This window comes from Dicentrarchus labrax, unplaced genomic scaffold (genome assembly GCF_905237075.1).
Source record: "Dicentrarchus labrax unplaced genomic scaffold, dlabrax2021, whole genome shotgun sequence".
Lineage (NCBI taxonomy): Eukaryota > Metazoa > Chordata > Actinopteri > Moronidae > Dicentrarchus > Dicentrarchus labrax.
In genome coordinates this window covers 23,647,975-23,664,252 of record NW_026136710.1, presented here as the reverse complement: position 1 = coordinate 23,664,252, position 16,278 = coordinate 23,647,975, and the positions used below count along the sequence as shown (strand labels likewise).

General features: G+C 39.2%; 1 protein-coding gene across 3 annotated transcripts in view; it reads right to left on the bottom strand.

Moving 5' to 3' along the window:
- Nucleotides 1-941: 941 nt before the first annotated feature.
- The window catches only part of nek6 (NIMA-related kinase 6), a 30,247-nt gene continuing 14,910 nt past the window's right edge, over nucleotides 942-16,278 (bottom strand). Inside the window, exons 2-10 of one of the 3 annotated variants that reach the window (XM_051412370.1) lie at nucleotides 15,808-15,908; nucleotides 15,455-15,595; nucleotides 14,488-14,550; nucleotides 14,111-14,221; nucleotides 13,610-13,718; nucleotides 13,114-13,221; nucleotides 11,964-12,058; nucleotides 7,369-7,482; nucleotides 942-4,953 (exon numbers count right to left, since the gene is read on the bottom strand). In XM_051412370.1, coding sequence (XP_051268330.1) covers nucleotides 4,843-4,953; nucleotides 7,369-7,482; nucleotides 11,964-12,058; nucleotides 13,114-13,221; nucleotides 13,610-13,718; nucleotides 14,111-14,221; nucleotides 14,488-14,550; nucleotides 15,455-15,595; nucleotides 15,808-15,885 — 930 coding nt within the window. In that variant the 5' untranslated portion in view covers nucleotides 15,886-15,908 and the 3' untranslated portion in view covers nucleotides 942-4,842. The remainder of the gene's footprint in view (nucleotides 4,954-7,368; nucleotides 7,483-11,963; nucleotides 12,059-13,113; nucleotides 13,222-13,609; nucleotides 13,719-14,110; nucleotides 14,222-14,487; nucleotides 14,551-15,454; nucleotides 15,596-15,807; nucleotides 15,909-16,278) is intronic. The other 2 variants (XM_051412369.1, XM_051412368.1) reach the window with 2 other exon arrangements.

Sequence of the window (16,278 nt, the reverse complement as noted above, 5' to 3'; positions counted from 1 at the left end):
TTGATAAAGTTGGGAGTTTCGAGGCCTCATATTGCAGTTTTGTTCATTTGCACAAACACCATTTCCATTCTGAAGTTAGTTTTCACTCAGGCTCAAACAGAGTCGCTGGATAAAATGCCACATTTTGTTTGCAAATTGCTTTCATAGAATTAAAAAAAACCTGCAACAAAAGCAAATATTTCAAACACAGCTTGTTCAAAAAAAAATCTTTCTGCCATTGCACAACAAAATCCAGCTATCAACCATGAGTTTGCAAAGCCTTTAACACTAAAAGAAATGACTTCACTTTTATAGAATTCAGCCAAATTTAGCAATGATGTGACCTATGACGGATGTGTGCACATGTATCACTTCAACTACTTTCATTCCCAGAGACCGGGAGATTTTATTGGAGTTGCAAATAAATGTGCAGAATTTTTAAAGAACGTTTTCTCATTTCTTAAGTATTTAAAATATTATAAACTGTTTTAATAGGTAAAAAATGAGAGCCTTAACTTTTCTGAACGCCTATATGTTGTGTCATACAGTTAGCGCACATTCTAGAAGACTACTGTCTACTCTTTTCTTCAGGTTTTTAAAATGTTATTACAGGAACACCTGTATACAGAGCCATCAATACAATGTCTCACTTGTCCTCTAGGGGGTGCAGCATGTCCACAGGACAGATGCTGAAACTATATTCCACCTTAAATTTTAAGAGGCCTTTTACTGAGCGAGGAAATGGGGTCAACTTCAAAATAAAAGCCCTGTGGATAGCTGGTGTGGAGTCTCAGCTTCTCGTCACTGCGTCTCTTTTCCTTTTGTGCTGTTTGGGCCACATCAGAACAGCACTGTGTATGTAGGAAATGTGTGTTGCTTTATCATTTGAATCTGTTATTGTAATAAGAGCTTATGCACATCCAACATTTTCACCTTCAATTTTTAAATCAATGAGGAAGCGATTGACACGGAGAGCTGGATTTAATGTACTGAAGCACAGGAAAGTACAGTTAAACATAATGGCACAATTCAGTAAGTACAGTAGTAGATGGAAGATAAGTAATCTAAACACGATAAAAGCTCTAAACTTTCCCCTTCCTGTGTGTGTGATACATTTATTTCATTAGCACAGAATACAGGTAACAAATGAGAATAATGAGTTTCCTGCATGGTAAGGCACTGTGCATTCTCCTCACAGAAGGACACTTTAAACATATTTGTGTTTATCTAAATGACTTTCACAGCATCTCATTTCTCCGGTACTCACAGTTTCACAGTAACAGTGGTCTATATTCACACAGACATATCAACACTTTGACCCAGATCATGAACTGCGTTCTGCTATTTATACATCACATAAAACATCTTTGAACACCCACCACCATTATTCTAGTACAACTCTGTGTTTGTCTTAGATTAGTAATAACAGACTGAGTGAGGGACATTGCAGTACTCAATAGTTTCTTCGGGTCCGCGGGGACAATGAGAAAGTTCTAAATCAATTTAATTACAAGGTTGTCCTGTACTCAAACTCTTTCCTTCTTAATTCCACTATCAACACTGAAATGATATGCATCAACATAAGTATTTAGGCAACATGACATTCAAAATATACTGAGTTAACTAAAGAGCTAAAAGAATGAAGTCAGAGGTCGGCACAGTTTGCCAGTATTACGTCCACACACTGAGACTAGGCAATAAGAAATATAAAAGTCCATATGTCTGGAAGCCAACAGGGTCTGTGGTGGGCCCAGTATCTAAACCACTGGTGCTCAAACTGTGATAGGTGTACTCCAGGGACGTTTCCAGACTTTTTTGACTGGGGAGGCACAAGTGGGGCTATGCCAGTTTTTCCATCGCCAAAATTTAGCCTAACTTTGGAGCGTTATCTAGCCTCCTTCCCGACATGCATGGTTGGTACTGGCGTATGCATAAGGCCTCTAGTTTCATATGAGCCAGTATCGTCACTCTAGCTTTAAAACGAAGCCTGCTACAGACAGACAATGCAGAGTGGAAAAAGTAAGGATAATGGGGTGGCAGTTGGGGTGGTCAATCAGATTTGGGTCCTGGGGGAACAAAATACTACAAACTACTACAATAAGTAGTGGCTCAGAGGCAGAGCAGGTCGTCCACTAATCGCTCCTCCGGCTACTTGTCGAAGTATCCTTGAGCAAGATACTGAACCCCAAATTGCTCCTGATGCTGTGCATCAGTGTGTGAATGTGTATGAATGTTAGTTTCTGTTTGATGGACTTTGCCATCACTGTGTGAATGTGTGTGAAAGGGTGAATGTGGCACGTAGTGTAAAAGCGCTTTGAGTGGTCAGAAGACTAGAAAGGCGCTATACAAGTACAGGTCCATTTACCATTTACAACAATAAATAATGTTCTCATTAGAAATATACCTGTCTCCTGCATGAACTGTCTAGCTGAACAGGGTTGGCCTACACTGCTGTCGCAGTGGTACTTGGAGATATTTATTGGTTGATATTTACTGAGGTGGTACCTGCTGTAAAACGTTTGACCAATACTGATCTAATCTTCATTGTTCTGTAATGTTGTTCAGTATGGGCCAAGCTCTAGAAGCACTGCATCCTACATTTCCCATTATGCAACTCAATAGAATCTTTGATCTTTGAACCATGATCAGTAGTAAAATCAGTGTAAATATAGTTATTTTATCATAAACTCAGAAATGCTAGGGATGGGCTGAAAAAAAAACGCAAATAGGTTTGAATTTGCGTTATCAGGATAATGGGTGTACCTGCAATGCAGCAGAATTTATTTTCTTTTTTTTACAAAATGTAAGCTAAAGTTTTTCAAGTGTTTAGTGAATGGTAAACGGACTGTACTTATTATATATAGTGCCATTCTAGTCTTCCGACTCTAGTCTTCAAAGCACTTTTTACACATTTTAGGAGTTTTAATGATTATCTTGAGATACTGGAACTGGAAAAGTTCAATATCACCACAGTCACTGGCACTCTTCCACACAGAAGAAGTAAATACATATCAGTTGTCTAGCTGATCTGCATCATAACCGACCCTTCCTAAGTCCCGCCCCCTTTTGCTCTGTGCTCCAATAACAGTTGAGCAAGCCTCGGTCAGAACCTCGGTCAACTTCCTCCTTTCCTGTACTTTGATATGCTATGTGCTAGGCTAATCTATGTTGAAAAGACAACCACATTTTGAAGATGGCTAAAAGATAATAGTCACAACTAGCTAACTAGCTAGCTTACTTACATGAATCATTAGCTACCTAACTACATCTGGAGCTAGTGTTTGCAAAACACAGTTATCGAGTTAGCTGATGATTAATGTAGATTATCTAGCTAGTTAGCTAGCATTTACATCAACATTAGTTAACTTAAGTATAACTTATGTGACAATTGTTGTGTCTCAATTTGAATACTTCCATACTGAGAGACACAGGTGATAAAAAGTAGAAGCAGGGTCATTTTTAATTCATATCATGAAGAAATGAACCAGTATTAGCACTTATACTCCGTCTGGTTGTAAATCGGCGTAACACGGTAAAAGTTAATGGACCTGTACTTGTACAGCGCCTTTCTAGTCTTCCAACTACTCAAAGCACTTTTACACTAAATGCCACATTCACCCTTTCACACACATTCACACACTGATGCACGGCATCGGGAGCAATTCGGGGTTCAGTATCTTGCTCAAGGATACTTCGACATGTGGCACCAAGAGCCGGGGATCAAACCCACGACCTTCCGATTAAGGAACGAGCCACAGCCGCCACGGTAAATGTTGCAATCGTCATTTCCAGTAAGTGCGCAATGCTGGTGCTCGATTTGAGACAACACCAAGCTCACATTACCGCTCTACGCAAGTAACTACATAGTCTGCACAGTGCACTACATAGAAGTTTACTAACGGAAGTATTCCATTTGAGACACACCATATATGTACGTCACTTTTATCTTTTAACCATCTTCAAAATGTGGTTATCTTTTCAACACAGATTAGCACATAGCATATTTAAGTACAGGAAAGGAGGAAGTTGACCGAGGTTCCAAAAGGGGCGGGACTAAAAGGGTTCATTCGTCTCACTGCAAGCTAGCAGTTCTTTCAAAAACCATTCTTGGGGTCCTGGAAATCTGACTTAGTAACTGTATTTAAGTATTTACTAATTGTCCATTTAAAGTAAACTGTATATAAGGCAACACATCTCAATCGCCCACTATACTACAGTAAAGGTCATAAACCCCGCCCCCTTCCATGTTAGCTGTTTTTAGACTTCTACACAGCCCAAATGACATCACTAGTGCAAGATGGCAGCGGCCATATCTGGGATATTTTGGCTTAATTTTTGTACAGTGAAAGTGGAAACATGACGTCCATTTTTATATGTCGATGACCCCTAAATGAAGTACTTAAAATTGATTTTGAAAAAATGTATATCATTACAATAACAGATGATAGATTCAGATTGCCCAGCTCTTCTGCACACAATTTACCTGACACAAAGGGTATGAACATGGAATGCAACCCCTGTGGAGTTAAAGAAAGCTTTGAGAAATCTGCCATCATGGTGAGACACAGCTCTCCATCTGTAGCTAAAGAAAAGACCATAAATGCAGTCGCCCCTTCATTAACTCCACTTTCTACGAGTACTGCACCACTGATGCACCTCTTCACACCCTCTGCAACAGAACACAGGTGGGATGTCGAAACATCACAGTCACCCTGTGCAAGTCTTCCTCCTGACGCGACGAGGGCGAGGCAAACACTTTTCTGCAAGACCAGGCAGAGCTTACTTCTAGTGGTTTGAGATCCTCAGACTAAGCAGAGAAAGCGGGCAGGAGAGGGGGGTGGGGCCTGGAGCAGAAATGGTTGCTCAGGTGCTAGAAGTCCACATGTGCATCTGTTTGGCGATCTGCAGCACGAAGACAATGTCTGGCCGCTGGTCTGGGTCCGGGCTGATACACATGCTAACCAGGTCCCGAAGCTGTGGAAAGTGAGCTTAGTTAGAACCATAACTACATCCAGTTATTTAACACATTTTTAAGAAGATATGGTTCTAATGCAAAGTAAGTTAGGGGGCTTATGAGGCAGAGGGAGACTGGCTAGAGGAGAGAAAACTAAATTCTGCATATCAGTTAAATTTGAATGGTGTGGTCACTGATAATGCTAATTTAATTTCTGCTGTAATGTACACTGATCAGCCACCTGGTGGTCAGAATGTTCTGCAGCCCCATACCAACAAACTGTGATCCATTGTGTGTTCTGACACCTTTCTATCAGAACCAGCATTAACTGTTTCAGCAGTTTGAGCTACAGTAGCTCGTCTGTTGGATCGGACCAAATGGGCCAGCCTTCACTCCCCACGTACATCAATGAGCCTGTCTCTGGTTCTTTTCCTTCCTTGGACCTCTTTTGATAGGTACCACTGCAGACCAGGAACACCCCACAAGAGCTACAGTTTTAGGGATGCTCTGACCCAGTTGTCTAGCTATCACAATGTGGCCCTTGTCAAAGTCGCTCAAATCCTCACACTGCCCATTTCTCCTGCTTCTAACATCAACTTTGAGGACAAAATGTTTACTTGTTGTCTGATATATCCCACCCACTGACAGGAGCCATGGTAACCAGATAATCAGTGTTATTCACTTCACCTGTCAGTGCTCACAATGTTATGGCTGATCGGTGTATATCACTAGCTATTATATTAATTCTGTTTAATTGTAGTCTCAACATTATTCCCCCAGATGCAAATTCAAAAGATACACTGCAGAATTATGTATTGGATGTAAACTGCATGTATACATGTATATAAATACCTGCATATATTGGTTTATTTGCTGTTTAATTATATGAATTGATATTATACAACCTTGTGTTGTATACTGATAAATAAATTCCCTTTATCCCTGGATTATACAACCCTGCATTGAAAATGACTAAAATAATTAATAATTAATTAATTAATAATAATTTTAAATAATTAAAATAAATTTCAGTTCAATTCAATCTTATTTGTATAGCGCCAATTCATACCAGCAGTTATCTCAGGACACTTTTCAAATAGAGCAGGTCTAGACCGAACTCTTTATAACATTATTTACAGAGACCCAACAGTACCACCATGAGCAAGACCTTGGTGACAAGGGCAAGGAAAAACTGCCTGTTAAAAGGCAGAAACCTAGGACAGATCCTTCGGCTCTAGGTGGGTGGTCGTCTGTCTCGACCAGTTGGGGAGAGAGAGAGAGAGAGAGAGAGAGAGAGAGAGACAGACAGAGACACAGACAGACAGACAGACAGACTGACTGACTGGCTGACTGACTGGCTGACTGACTGGCTGACTGACTGACTGACTGACTGACTGACTGACTGACTGGAAATCAATCTAGGGGTAGCCAAAGCTTCACAGGGGGTCGCGAGACCTTCTTTATTTTAAGGGGTGTAAGAAAACTTAAAAATATACACAGCATTATCTCAGCATTTTGTTCATTTCTTGAAGAACACTAAATTAAATTGTTTGCTTAGATAGTATGTATGAAACTGTCAGGTAATTGCACCTCTGATCAATATTTACAGGAAATCATTTAATCGCTCATTTTGTATAAACTTCCTCGCACAAACTGAGTTACTGCATTAACTATCTGGGTTCATTGTACAGTTGAGTATAATATAAAATAATATGAATCATCCATAAAATATGTCACTTAGTCAGGGGTCGTCCGTTTACTCAATGATAGAAAAGGGGTCCCTTGAGAAAAAAGGTTGGGAACCACTGGTCTATTCCATATGTGACAGCGTACTGGAATCTGTGTCTAAATGATATATATTGGAAGAAAGTCTGAATGCTTCCTCATAAACCCCTAATTGTGAATTAAGGAAGTATCCTTCAATATTATTCAGAAACATTACCTTACCAATCACTACATGCAGTAATTTAAAAGAGACATCAACACAAACTGCTCTGTCTGTGACTGTTTCTGATTATTCAGAAACAGTTTTACAGCTGGCGAGAAAGTCTGCAGATCATATCTTTATTTTATACTTAATTTTTTTATGGGAAAATGTGGCATTTGGGTGCTTCAAAAACCCAAGAAAAGAAGACAAATACTTTTTTATAATATATTGATAATGGTAAAACTTACTTTTTCTTTAAATGTAAATTTAATAAAAACCCTTATTTTGTTGTTTTCCTGAAAGATGTTGAACAATATGCCGTATGTGAAACTACTTTGTAATTCGACTAACTAGCCTATCAAGATACTTAATGTCTGTGTTTTATAATATTTTTGTCTACTGTGATATACTCATGGCACTGGTTATTGTTATATTGGAAATTTTAAATGAACTGATCCCATATTAGGGTTCAATGTGACTGAGGCCAAAGAGTTTTGTGTTGCTCTACCTTCTCAGAGTAATGGTCAGGTGGGAGGGGAGGGTAATCACACTGCTCAATCTTCTGGCAGAGGGACAGGAGGTTCATCTTGTCCCCGTAAAAAGGACTCTGCAGCGCTGCCATCTGGAGAAGGAGGAAGAAAGGGAGATGAGAGAAACTGTGGATTTGTGTGGATATTCACAGTCCCTAAAGGATATGATGTAACTCTTTTGATGACTTCGGGAGCCGTTGTCTAGTGCCACCTTCAGGTCAAAGTTTCCCCTTGATCAACACTTTGGTACATGTCTGGGCTCTTTTACCTGCCGACATCAGCAGCAGATGTTGGTGAACTTGTCTGTTTTAACTGATTCGACCAGTGAACTAGTCACTGCAGTATCCCCAGACTCCGTAAAGAAATGGCATTTTGAGAGTTAATGGGTGAGGGGAAACTTTATAAGCTTTGTTAATGTCCTTCTTCATCATCTGTGATGTGAAAACATCAGATTTCCACACAATGGAAAAAGCAAAACTGTGTCCTGCTTATAAAGTTCAGTTTTTTTTTCAGTGTCTTTGCTCCAGGGCTGCTGACAGCGTAGGGAAAGCGGCGGGCTAGGGTGTCGCTGAAAACAAAGGACAGTAATAATGGACATTGACTGACAACATTTTGAGTAGGGTATTGCCCAATAAAAGGGTTTGTTTGCATCTACACTGTGTTCCAAATTATTATGCATATACTGTTTTTGTTCTTTTTCTTACTAAATAGTCGATATAATTGGCAGTCAATAGGATTTTGTATTCCTCAACAATTATATCGTAATCTGGATTTTATTAAACACAATTACCAATGATAACAATGGCATTTTTTGCAAAATAACTCAAAATGCAGTGTTCCAAATTATTATGCAAAACACAGTTTTACGACACTCAATAGTTTCTAAAGGGTTGAAAACTGAAATCTGTTGTATTTTTTGCATTAGAGGGGATAATTTTTCTTTAATCAAAGCTATTTAAATCAAAAACATCTTAAAGACCAAGTTACATATTAACATAGGAGCCCTTCTTGGATATCACATTAACAACTCTCTCATCCATTGAACTTGTAAGTCCATGTACAGTTTCTGCCTGTATTTCCTTTGAGGATGCCAGAGTTGCCTCCCAGAGCTGCTGTTTTGAGGTAAACTGCCACCCACCCTCATAGAGCTTCCTTTTAAGGATGCTCCACAGGTTCTCAGTAGGACTGAGGTCAGGAGATGATGGTTGCCACACCGTGATTCTTTCTCCCTTAACGCCCATAGCAGCCTAGGCCTCAATGGTATTCGTTGCAGCATGGGATGGTGCGACAATCATGTCTGCTTGTGGGCATTGTTTAAGGGTGGCCCAAATACAGCTTTATGCACATCAGCAAGCCTCTGGAGGATCCTGCGTCAAGAGGATCTTGGGACTCCAGAGGCACCAGCAGCTTCAAATACCTTTTTTACTACTCATCAATCATCATCTACTCAAAAATCTTTTCATAGGATGATGATCTCTCTTAATATTTCGTAAAATATCCAGTGGTTTCATTCCTATTGAAAGATACTGCATTATTTCACGCTTTTCATCTGCAGAAAGATCTTTTTTTCCCCCATATTGCATGAAACCAGTGACTTTCTTAATAATGTGAAACAACATCCTTAAGTAGTTTCCCATTAATAAGGCTCACCTGGTAAACTAATAAAGACAAACCTGTCTGAGATTGATGTCAGTGATCTTAACAGACATGGGAAGCAGCACAATTGAAAACTTTCATTGAAAAACAAAAAATCTAATGTTTTTTTTGAAAATCATAATAATTTGGAACACAGTGTAGAGCTGGGAAGTGAGATCTGATCACATGCATATGAATTTCAGCTTCTTCCTTCTGGATGGAGGTTTATAGTCGATTGTTTTTATCTGCAGTTTATCTTATTTATTCTAGTCCTGATTTTTAGAGCCTGGAGCACTTTTATTTGTATCTTTATCCTTTATCATGTTTGTATTCTGTCTATTGTCTGAGTTGTTTGTTGTTGTTTACTTCCTGTTGGTGCAAATAAAGGAACCTTAAACCTTGTGGAGATGCATTCTAATGCCAGGTGTACCCTGACGTATTTAGAACTGTTCACTTGTGATGAGAGCATGTCAATACCAGGTGTAAACAGGCTTTATGATGAAGTGCCCTCCAGGGTGCCCTTCCAGTGGACAAAACATGGTAAAGTGCCCTCTAGGATGCATAGGGTAATCATAATGCTGACTGAACTGTTTCAGCATAAATGCTTCACAACTTTCAGTTGAGTGTCAGCCACTGACAGTAGTGTTCAATTTTGCCCCAATGAGGTAATCGTTCCTATAATGGCAACACTGAAAAGACATTAAGTAACATCATGACACGTATTATGATCAAATGTACTTGTGTGGGGACAGTAAGCTGTGCAATTTTGCAAGTCAAAAAGTCAAAAAGAGTAAAGGGAAACAAAAAATGTGGAAGACATCAGGAGAGAAGAAAGAATGAAGAGTGAGAAAGTGTCTGGTATCACGTGGTGGATGTTGTGACGGAGCCAGATAATAAATGAGACTGACACATAATGCTACTCATTCAGTCTCTGTCAAAACCTCTCCCACGCACAGAGAATCTCCAGAACACAGAGGACTGTGAAACTATTGTCTCTGGAGATGACTCACAATGGCTCAGCATTCCAAAGAAAGGAAATATGAGAATAGGGCTTATTAGGTTTACAGTGGTGGCTAACTGAAATGACATATTTTTTGGTCTGCTGGAGCATACATATCTGCTCTGTAAGTCACCTGTCCTGCATTCTCCTTTAAGAAAAAATTTAATAAAAAAAGAAACCAAAGACTTGGACTTTAACACCAGTGACTAGTAACTTCACTTGGACTTGAGCCTTTTGACTTGAAAACACTTTCAAGATACCTTCCCCCAGATGCAAAGAATAAACATTTTTATTTCAAAAGTGTGGCATGAATCAATTAATTTCCTAAATCAACTAAAGTTATCACTATTATACCAGATCTGCTTTGTTTGAACCAATCCCACAGCATCCAGTAAAGTTGCTGGAGGCAACCTCAAACCCCAAAGATCATTTTATTTTGTTAGTTCTGTTATTAAAACGGCGAAGAAGACTTGTTTAGGGCCCAAAACTCTTGGGACTTGCCTGTCTTGACTTACTTGTGACTAGCAAAACAATGACTTGGTCCCACCTTAGACAACAACTCACATAAGCTTTCCTGCTAAAGTCACCTTTTTATCTAACTTGCGCACTTGAACATTTCCTGCACTTTAGTTTGCTGAATGACCAAACACACATTTATCGAGGGAAAGTGCACCGCTAACGTCAGTATATAGCCGACCGATATATGCCTTCTCTCCAATATAATGGAACTGGATCAGCTTGATGTGCTCCTAGCGCCAAAAAAACCCTCTCTCTACGTATCACAGCGCATAAGAGCCTCCTCATAGAGCCTGTTTACACCTGGTATTAACATGCGTCTCAGGTGATCTCCTCACAAGTGAACAGTTCTAAGCATGCGTCCACTCATGGAAACGTTATGCTGTTGTCCTTGGCTAATATGTAACGTTAGCTAGCTCACTGAGATAGCTAACTGAGATAGCTAAAATTCAGCTACAGTTGGTGGGTGTAGTTCGGTAGAGAAAAAAATAGTTCCTACGTCAAATTGCTCACAACAGGGTCTGCGGATTATTGAGAGTAATCTGATAATGACATGATTTCTAGAAAGAGACATTGCTGTTGAGTTTTTCAAATGGATTTATTTGGCACTCAAGCACCACAAGCCGAGTGCCATCTTAGAGTTCTATCGTATTGGAGAAAAGGCAGATACCTCCAAATCTCAGCAAGTCACACCAAAACAATCTAGATAAATAGCACTACAGGAAAGAGGAAAAATATGTATTTTTGACATAAACTTGTTAGTGCTCCTACTAGTGACACTGTCTCTTAACTAACTGAAACATGGTTTGGCATTTTTGTGCATTGCTTGTTACTTTTTGGCCGACAAATAGATAGATACGGATATGTCTGCAATCAGCTAATATGGGCTGATTTATCGGTCTAGCTCCAGTTTTTAGGCTACCTGTAAATGCTCCTTCGGTCACTTAAGATGCTGGTGTGGTCCTTACGCTTCAATACCACTCAGCACACTGTCTGCGGATTGTAAGCTACAGGGAAAGTTTGTCTATTTGGTCTCTTATTGCCTTGCTGGAGCTCAGTCAGACACAGACCCACCCCTCCAGCTGCTGTCCATTAAACACAGACCCTGTGATATTACATGTGATTTCAGCATTGTAATCAGATGGTATTCAACTCTAGCAGTGACATTGCTATTGCATGGTATTGCATTGGTTTGTTTTCTCTAAAAATATTTTTTCCATTGAAAGCCCTCTGCTTCCTGCTACAGAGGATGTTGCCCGAAGCATATCTGGATGGCCAACAGAAAAACACTGCTAAAATGCTTTCTGTGTAGACACGCTGTTGTCAGTTTGTTTTGCCTGTGCAGGCTTCTTTTGCTTACAGGATGAGGAAGTTATTATTTATCTGAATCATTCACTGTAATAAAGGTGTATGTGAGCTTACCTCATACAGAAGACATCCCAGGGACCAGATATCTGACTTGAAATTGTATCCGTTCTCATGGATCCTCTCAGGCGACATGTAGTACGGTGTCCCCACTGGGACACAGAGTCACAAGTAAATCAAATTATATTTTTGTTCAAAAGTAAAACAAAGACGTACATATAGACTGTCACTAAATCAACCCTTATTATTATTGTTACTGATCATTGCCTTAACACCTGACATATTATTGATCTAAATTATTGATCAGTTTTTGTATATGCCTTAAATAGTTCTTTCATTTCTTGAATCAGCAGAACAATTTGGATACGAGTCATCATTTTGAGTAATTTTGGAAGAAAAACAGTCCAGATTCTCTGCTTTCAGCTTCTCCAATGTGAATATGTTCTGCTTTCTTTTGTCCTCTATGACATTAAACTGAATATCTTTGGGTGGTGGACAAAACAAGACATTTAAGAACCTCAGCTTGTCCAGTAATGAACAATTTTCACCATTTTATGGCAGTAGATTATTTGATATATTTGGTGAAACTTTCACTATATCCTGAAAGTAGTACAGGAGACAGATAATCTGTGAAAAAAAATCAGGTTCCTCTGGCTTCCTAACGGCATTAATAAAAATGCACTGGCCCTGAATGAAAACAACCAATCAGAGCAGAGAAAGATAGTTGATTGTTAAGTCAAATACAGTTGCTTTAGGACCATGGGAATGAGACTCAACAATCAACTATCTTCAAGCTTCCAACCCCAAGCATCTTTCTATCTCTCTCGGCTCTGATTGGTTGTTTTTGTCAAGGCCTGTAGGATTCTTGCAAATACCATTTGTCCGAGGAACCAGATTTTTTCGTAGATTGTCTGTCTCATACATTACAATGTACCATTGTAAGAACACAGTGAAAATGTCAGCAATGATGCCAGAATGTTAAGTTTCCTACTGCAGTTTTCATAGAGAAAATGATCGACAGATGAATCGATAATGAAAATAGTCGCAGCCCAATACACAGCTGAGTAGTTTTGCATAAACTGCGCACCTCCATTAAGAGCTAACATAAAAGAAAAACATGCACTGTGCATTCATGTACAATATGTGTATGTACGTATGTATGTATGTTCTGCATATATGTGTGTGTGTGTGTGTGTATGTACTTTACCTAAGGAGTGTGCTGCCGTGGTTTTAGAGCTGAAGAAGCGGCCTAATCCAAGATCACCGAGCTTTACCTCCCCTGTGGCTGTTATGAACACATTGGCTGGCTTGATATCTGGTTCACACACACACATACACACACTTAAACTGGGAATACTCACATCCTCTTTCATTGTCATCACGCTGTGCTTCTGTACTAAACCTGTTATGTTTCTGCGGAACTTATCAATTAATTGCAGGCTGTATAGAAAGCTGAAGATGGTCACAGTATGTACATTATGTTATGTACTCTACAGCTATACATAATGCCTTCCCGTCTTTTGAATGTTGACTGTAGAATAAGTGGTTGAGAGAGGAGACGAAAACATGAATGCAAAACAGATGAGGTGAGAGGGTAGTATGGGTAGAGCAGAAGGATGGATGATAGGATTAAATAGATAAAGTGTGCATGGTGTAGACGAGTATTGAGAAGAGGGTGAGTGTATCTGTGAGTGGTCATTTACCACGGTGCATTACTCTGCGTGAATGCATGTGCTCCAGGGCGCTGCAGAGCTGCACAAAATATTTCCATATAGTCCTCTCTGGAATGAGTCGCCTCTTCTTCTTGAAGTACTAAACAGATGGAAGGAAGGATTGTTAGCACAGAAAAGCTACAATGCTTCTCTGAAAGGTGCTACATGTATCATGTTTATGTGAAAGTCAGTGGAGAACTGGTTCTAGCAGTGGGTCAAGGCCAAGGATTGCTCTTATCTCACATTAACAGGATAGGTATCTAAAGTATGGATCTTGGTAAAAAGGGAGTACATTTCGGAGAGAATTCCCGGGTAATACTGGAATAAAATATTCTGGCATTCGACCGGAATGTGCACACACCAGTAATCAACTTATCTAACACATTTTCTACTTCTGGATTACTCATCTGTTGAGTTTTGGCCACTCTTCTGCATACAGTATCTGTATTTACCTGGAGGTAAGCCTATGAGTATCAGAGGACAATTCCTGACCTTTATCATCTGGGACAGATCTCCAGCGTCTGCCAGCTCCAGAACAATGTTGAGCTCGTTGTCTTCAATAAAGGAGTCTAGGTATTTGATCACATTGGGGTGATTCAGCTGCTGCAGCGGACAAATGGAAGAAAAATGGCTGATTCCAGACCTCATTTTTTTGTAACACAGCACACAACAGCTCAAGAACTGACACTGAGCCCAAAGTGATAGTGTGGGCAAATGCATCAAATCATCTGTACCAGTGGCTACAATTATCAAATTAGTCCGAAAGGTTGTTTGAGCTTCTGTCCTTGTAAAACAATGTGGTAAACCTCTTCAATAATTTCTAACTGACTCCTAACATACACTGGCTGTAGTTGATTAACTAACTTTACCTTCAGTAGATCTATCTCTTTGATGCAGTCCTGACGAGCCTTGGCATCCATCATATCAAAGATCTGCAGTGACAAAGACAGTTAATCTGAATTTAAATATGAATGTTTTATTCAACCCAAAATTAAGAGACACTTGTTTTAAAGTCCCAAAGGCCTCCTTTTTCTTTTATCTACATTTACGGTCCAGTGTGTAACATTTAGGAGGATCTATTCATAGGTATGTTTTCATTAATGGTTGACCAAAATCATCTTGCTGCAAACCGTAGGCACAATTCTCTAATAACCACATTTACGGGATCTTTATCATTTTTTATGTTATCTGTTTTTACAAAAGAACGAATATAGCACATATATATATATATATATATATATATATGTATTTATATCAGATTAGCAGAGTTTATCAGATTAAAAAAGTTTTAAATATTGGTATTGACCTCAAAACTCAAGCTCTAATCTGAATTACATCAAGAGCTTTACTAGAGATACTGATGTTGTATTTTTGAGCCCAATATTAATATCATTATTTGAGACTTGAAGCTGCAGTAGATAACCCTTATAAAAATAACTTTTTGTCATATATTGTCAGCTTTAACATAATCTGAAAATACTGTATCTGTCCATTGTTTTTAACATTTTTAATGAGGAATCCATTAAATCTGGTCATTACAAAACACATCAAGATGTGTGTTGAGTGGGACATTTTACTTTGCTGTCTGGTGGTCACACAGTGTAATTCCTCTTCTCTTCTGGGTGCAGAGCAAACCAAAGTAAACCAAGCAATGGACATAGTTTGGTTCACTATATCTGAGATGAGCAAAGTTCGCTCCATACTGTAGTTCGACAGGCTCTAGATTTCATTACTACATCAAATATTTACAATAATATACTATATATTATAGAATAAGGTCAGAATATTCAAAGGAGTAGTCCCAAGCAGTATCAGACACACTCCTGACTACTGTACCTGGACTTTCTTGAGTGCAACCAGCTGTCCCTCCAGCAGGTATGTGGCTTTGTAGACCTCACTGAACTGGCCCCGACCAATTTTCTTTTCAATCCGGAAGTTTGCCAAAGTGCAGCAGTACTTACAGCTTGGTACGTTTCTCTGCACAAAAAAATGCCACATCAAAAGCTTTAACAATGAAATGCCTTATAAAGCACGTTTCAGCTACATAGTTAGATTGTAGAGGTTAGATTAGAAGAGAGGGGGTGCTGTTGTGTAAATTTTAAAATATGATCGACATCATGTTTTAGAGCGGTAACATTTCGCTTTATATCTATTAGTAGTACTTTGAACAATGACATAATGCTTCCTACCTGATCCTCTTGGCCAGGTATCTTGTAAAGATTGTTGTGGTTGTCTAAGGTAGGCTGGTTGTTGTTCTGTGCCTCCATGGTGGCATCACACCCACCCGCTACTGTATCAAAAAACATCAGCACAGTTTTAAGGAGACAAAATCTACAAGTCGAAGAGGCAGGTGAGAGATGAAGTGTGAAACAAAGGTGACCTACTGTAAAAAGAACAGGCTGAATGTGGAATTGTCGCTGCTGAATGACCGCAGAAATTTACCAGTGATACCTCATTTGTTCTCAGTCTCATCATTAATGTCCCTTGCTTTCATTCTTCTTAAACTTTCATTATGACTATGCACATGGAAACTGTGTGTCATGACATTTGCAACATTACAATTCAATAATGAGATCACAGACAGTAGTCAGAATTGAATGTTCTCACTAACAGTGACATGACTACAGGAAAATCCTCCTAAATGTTATAGTTATGAAACT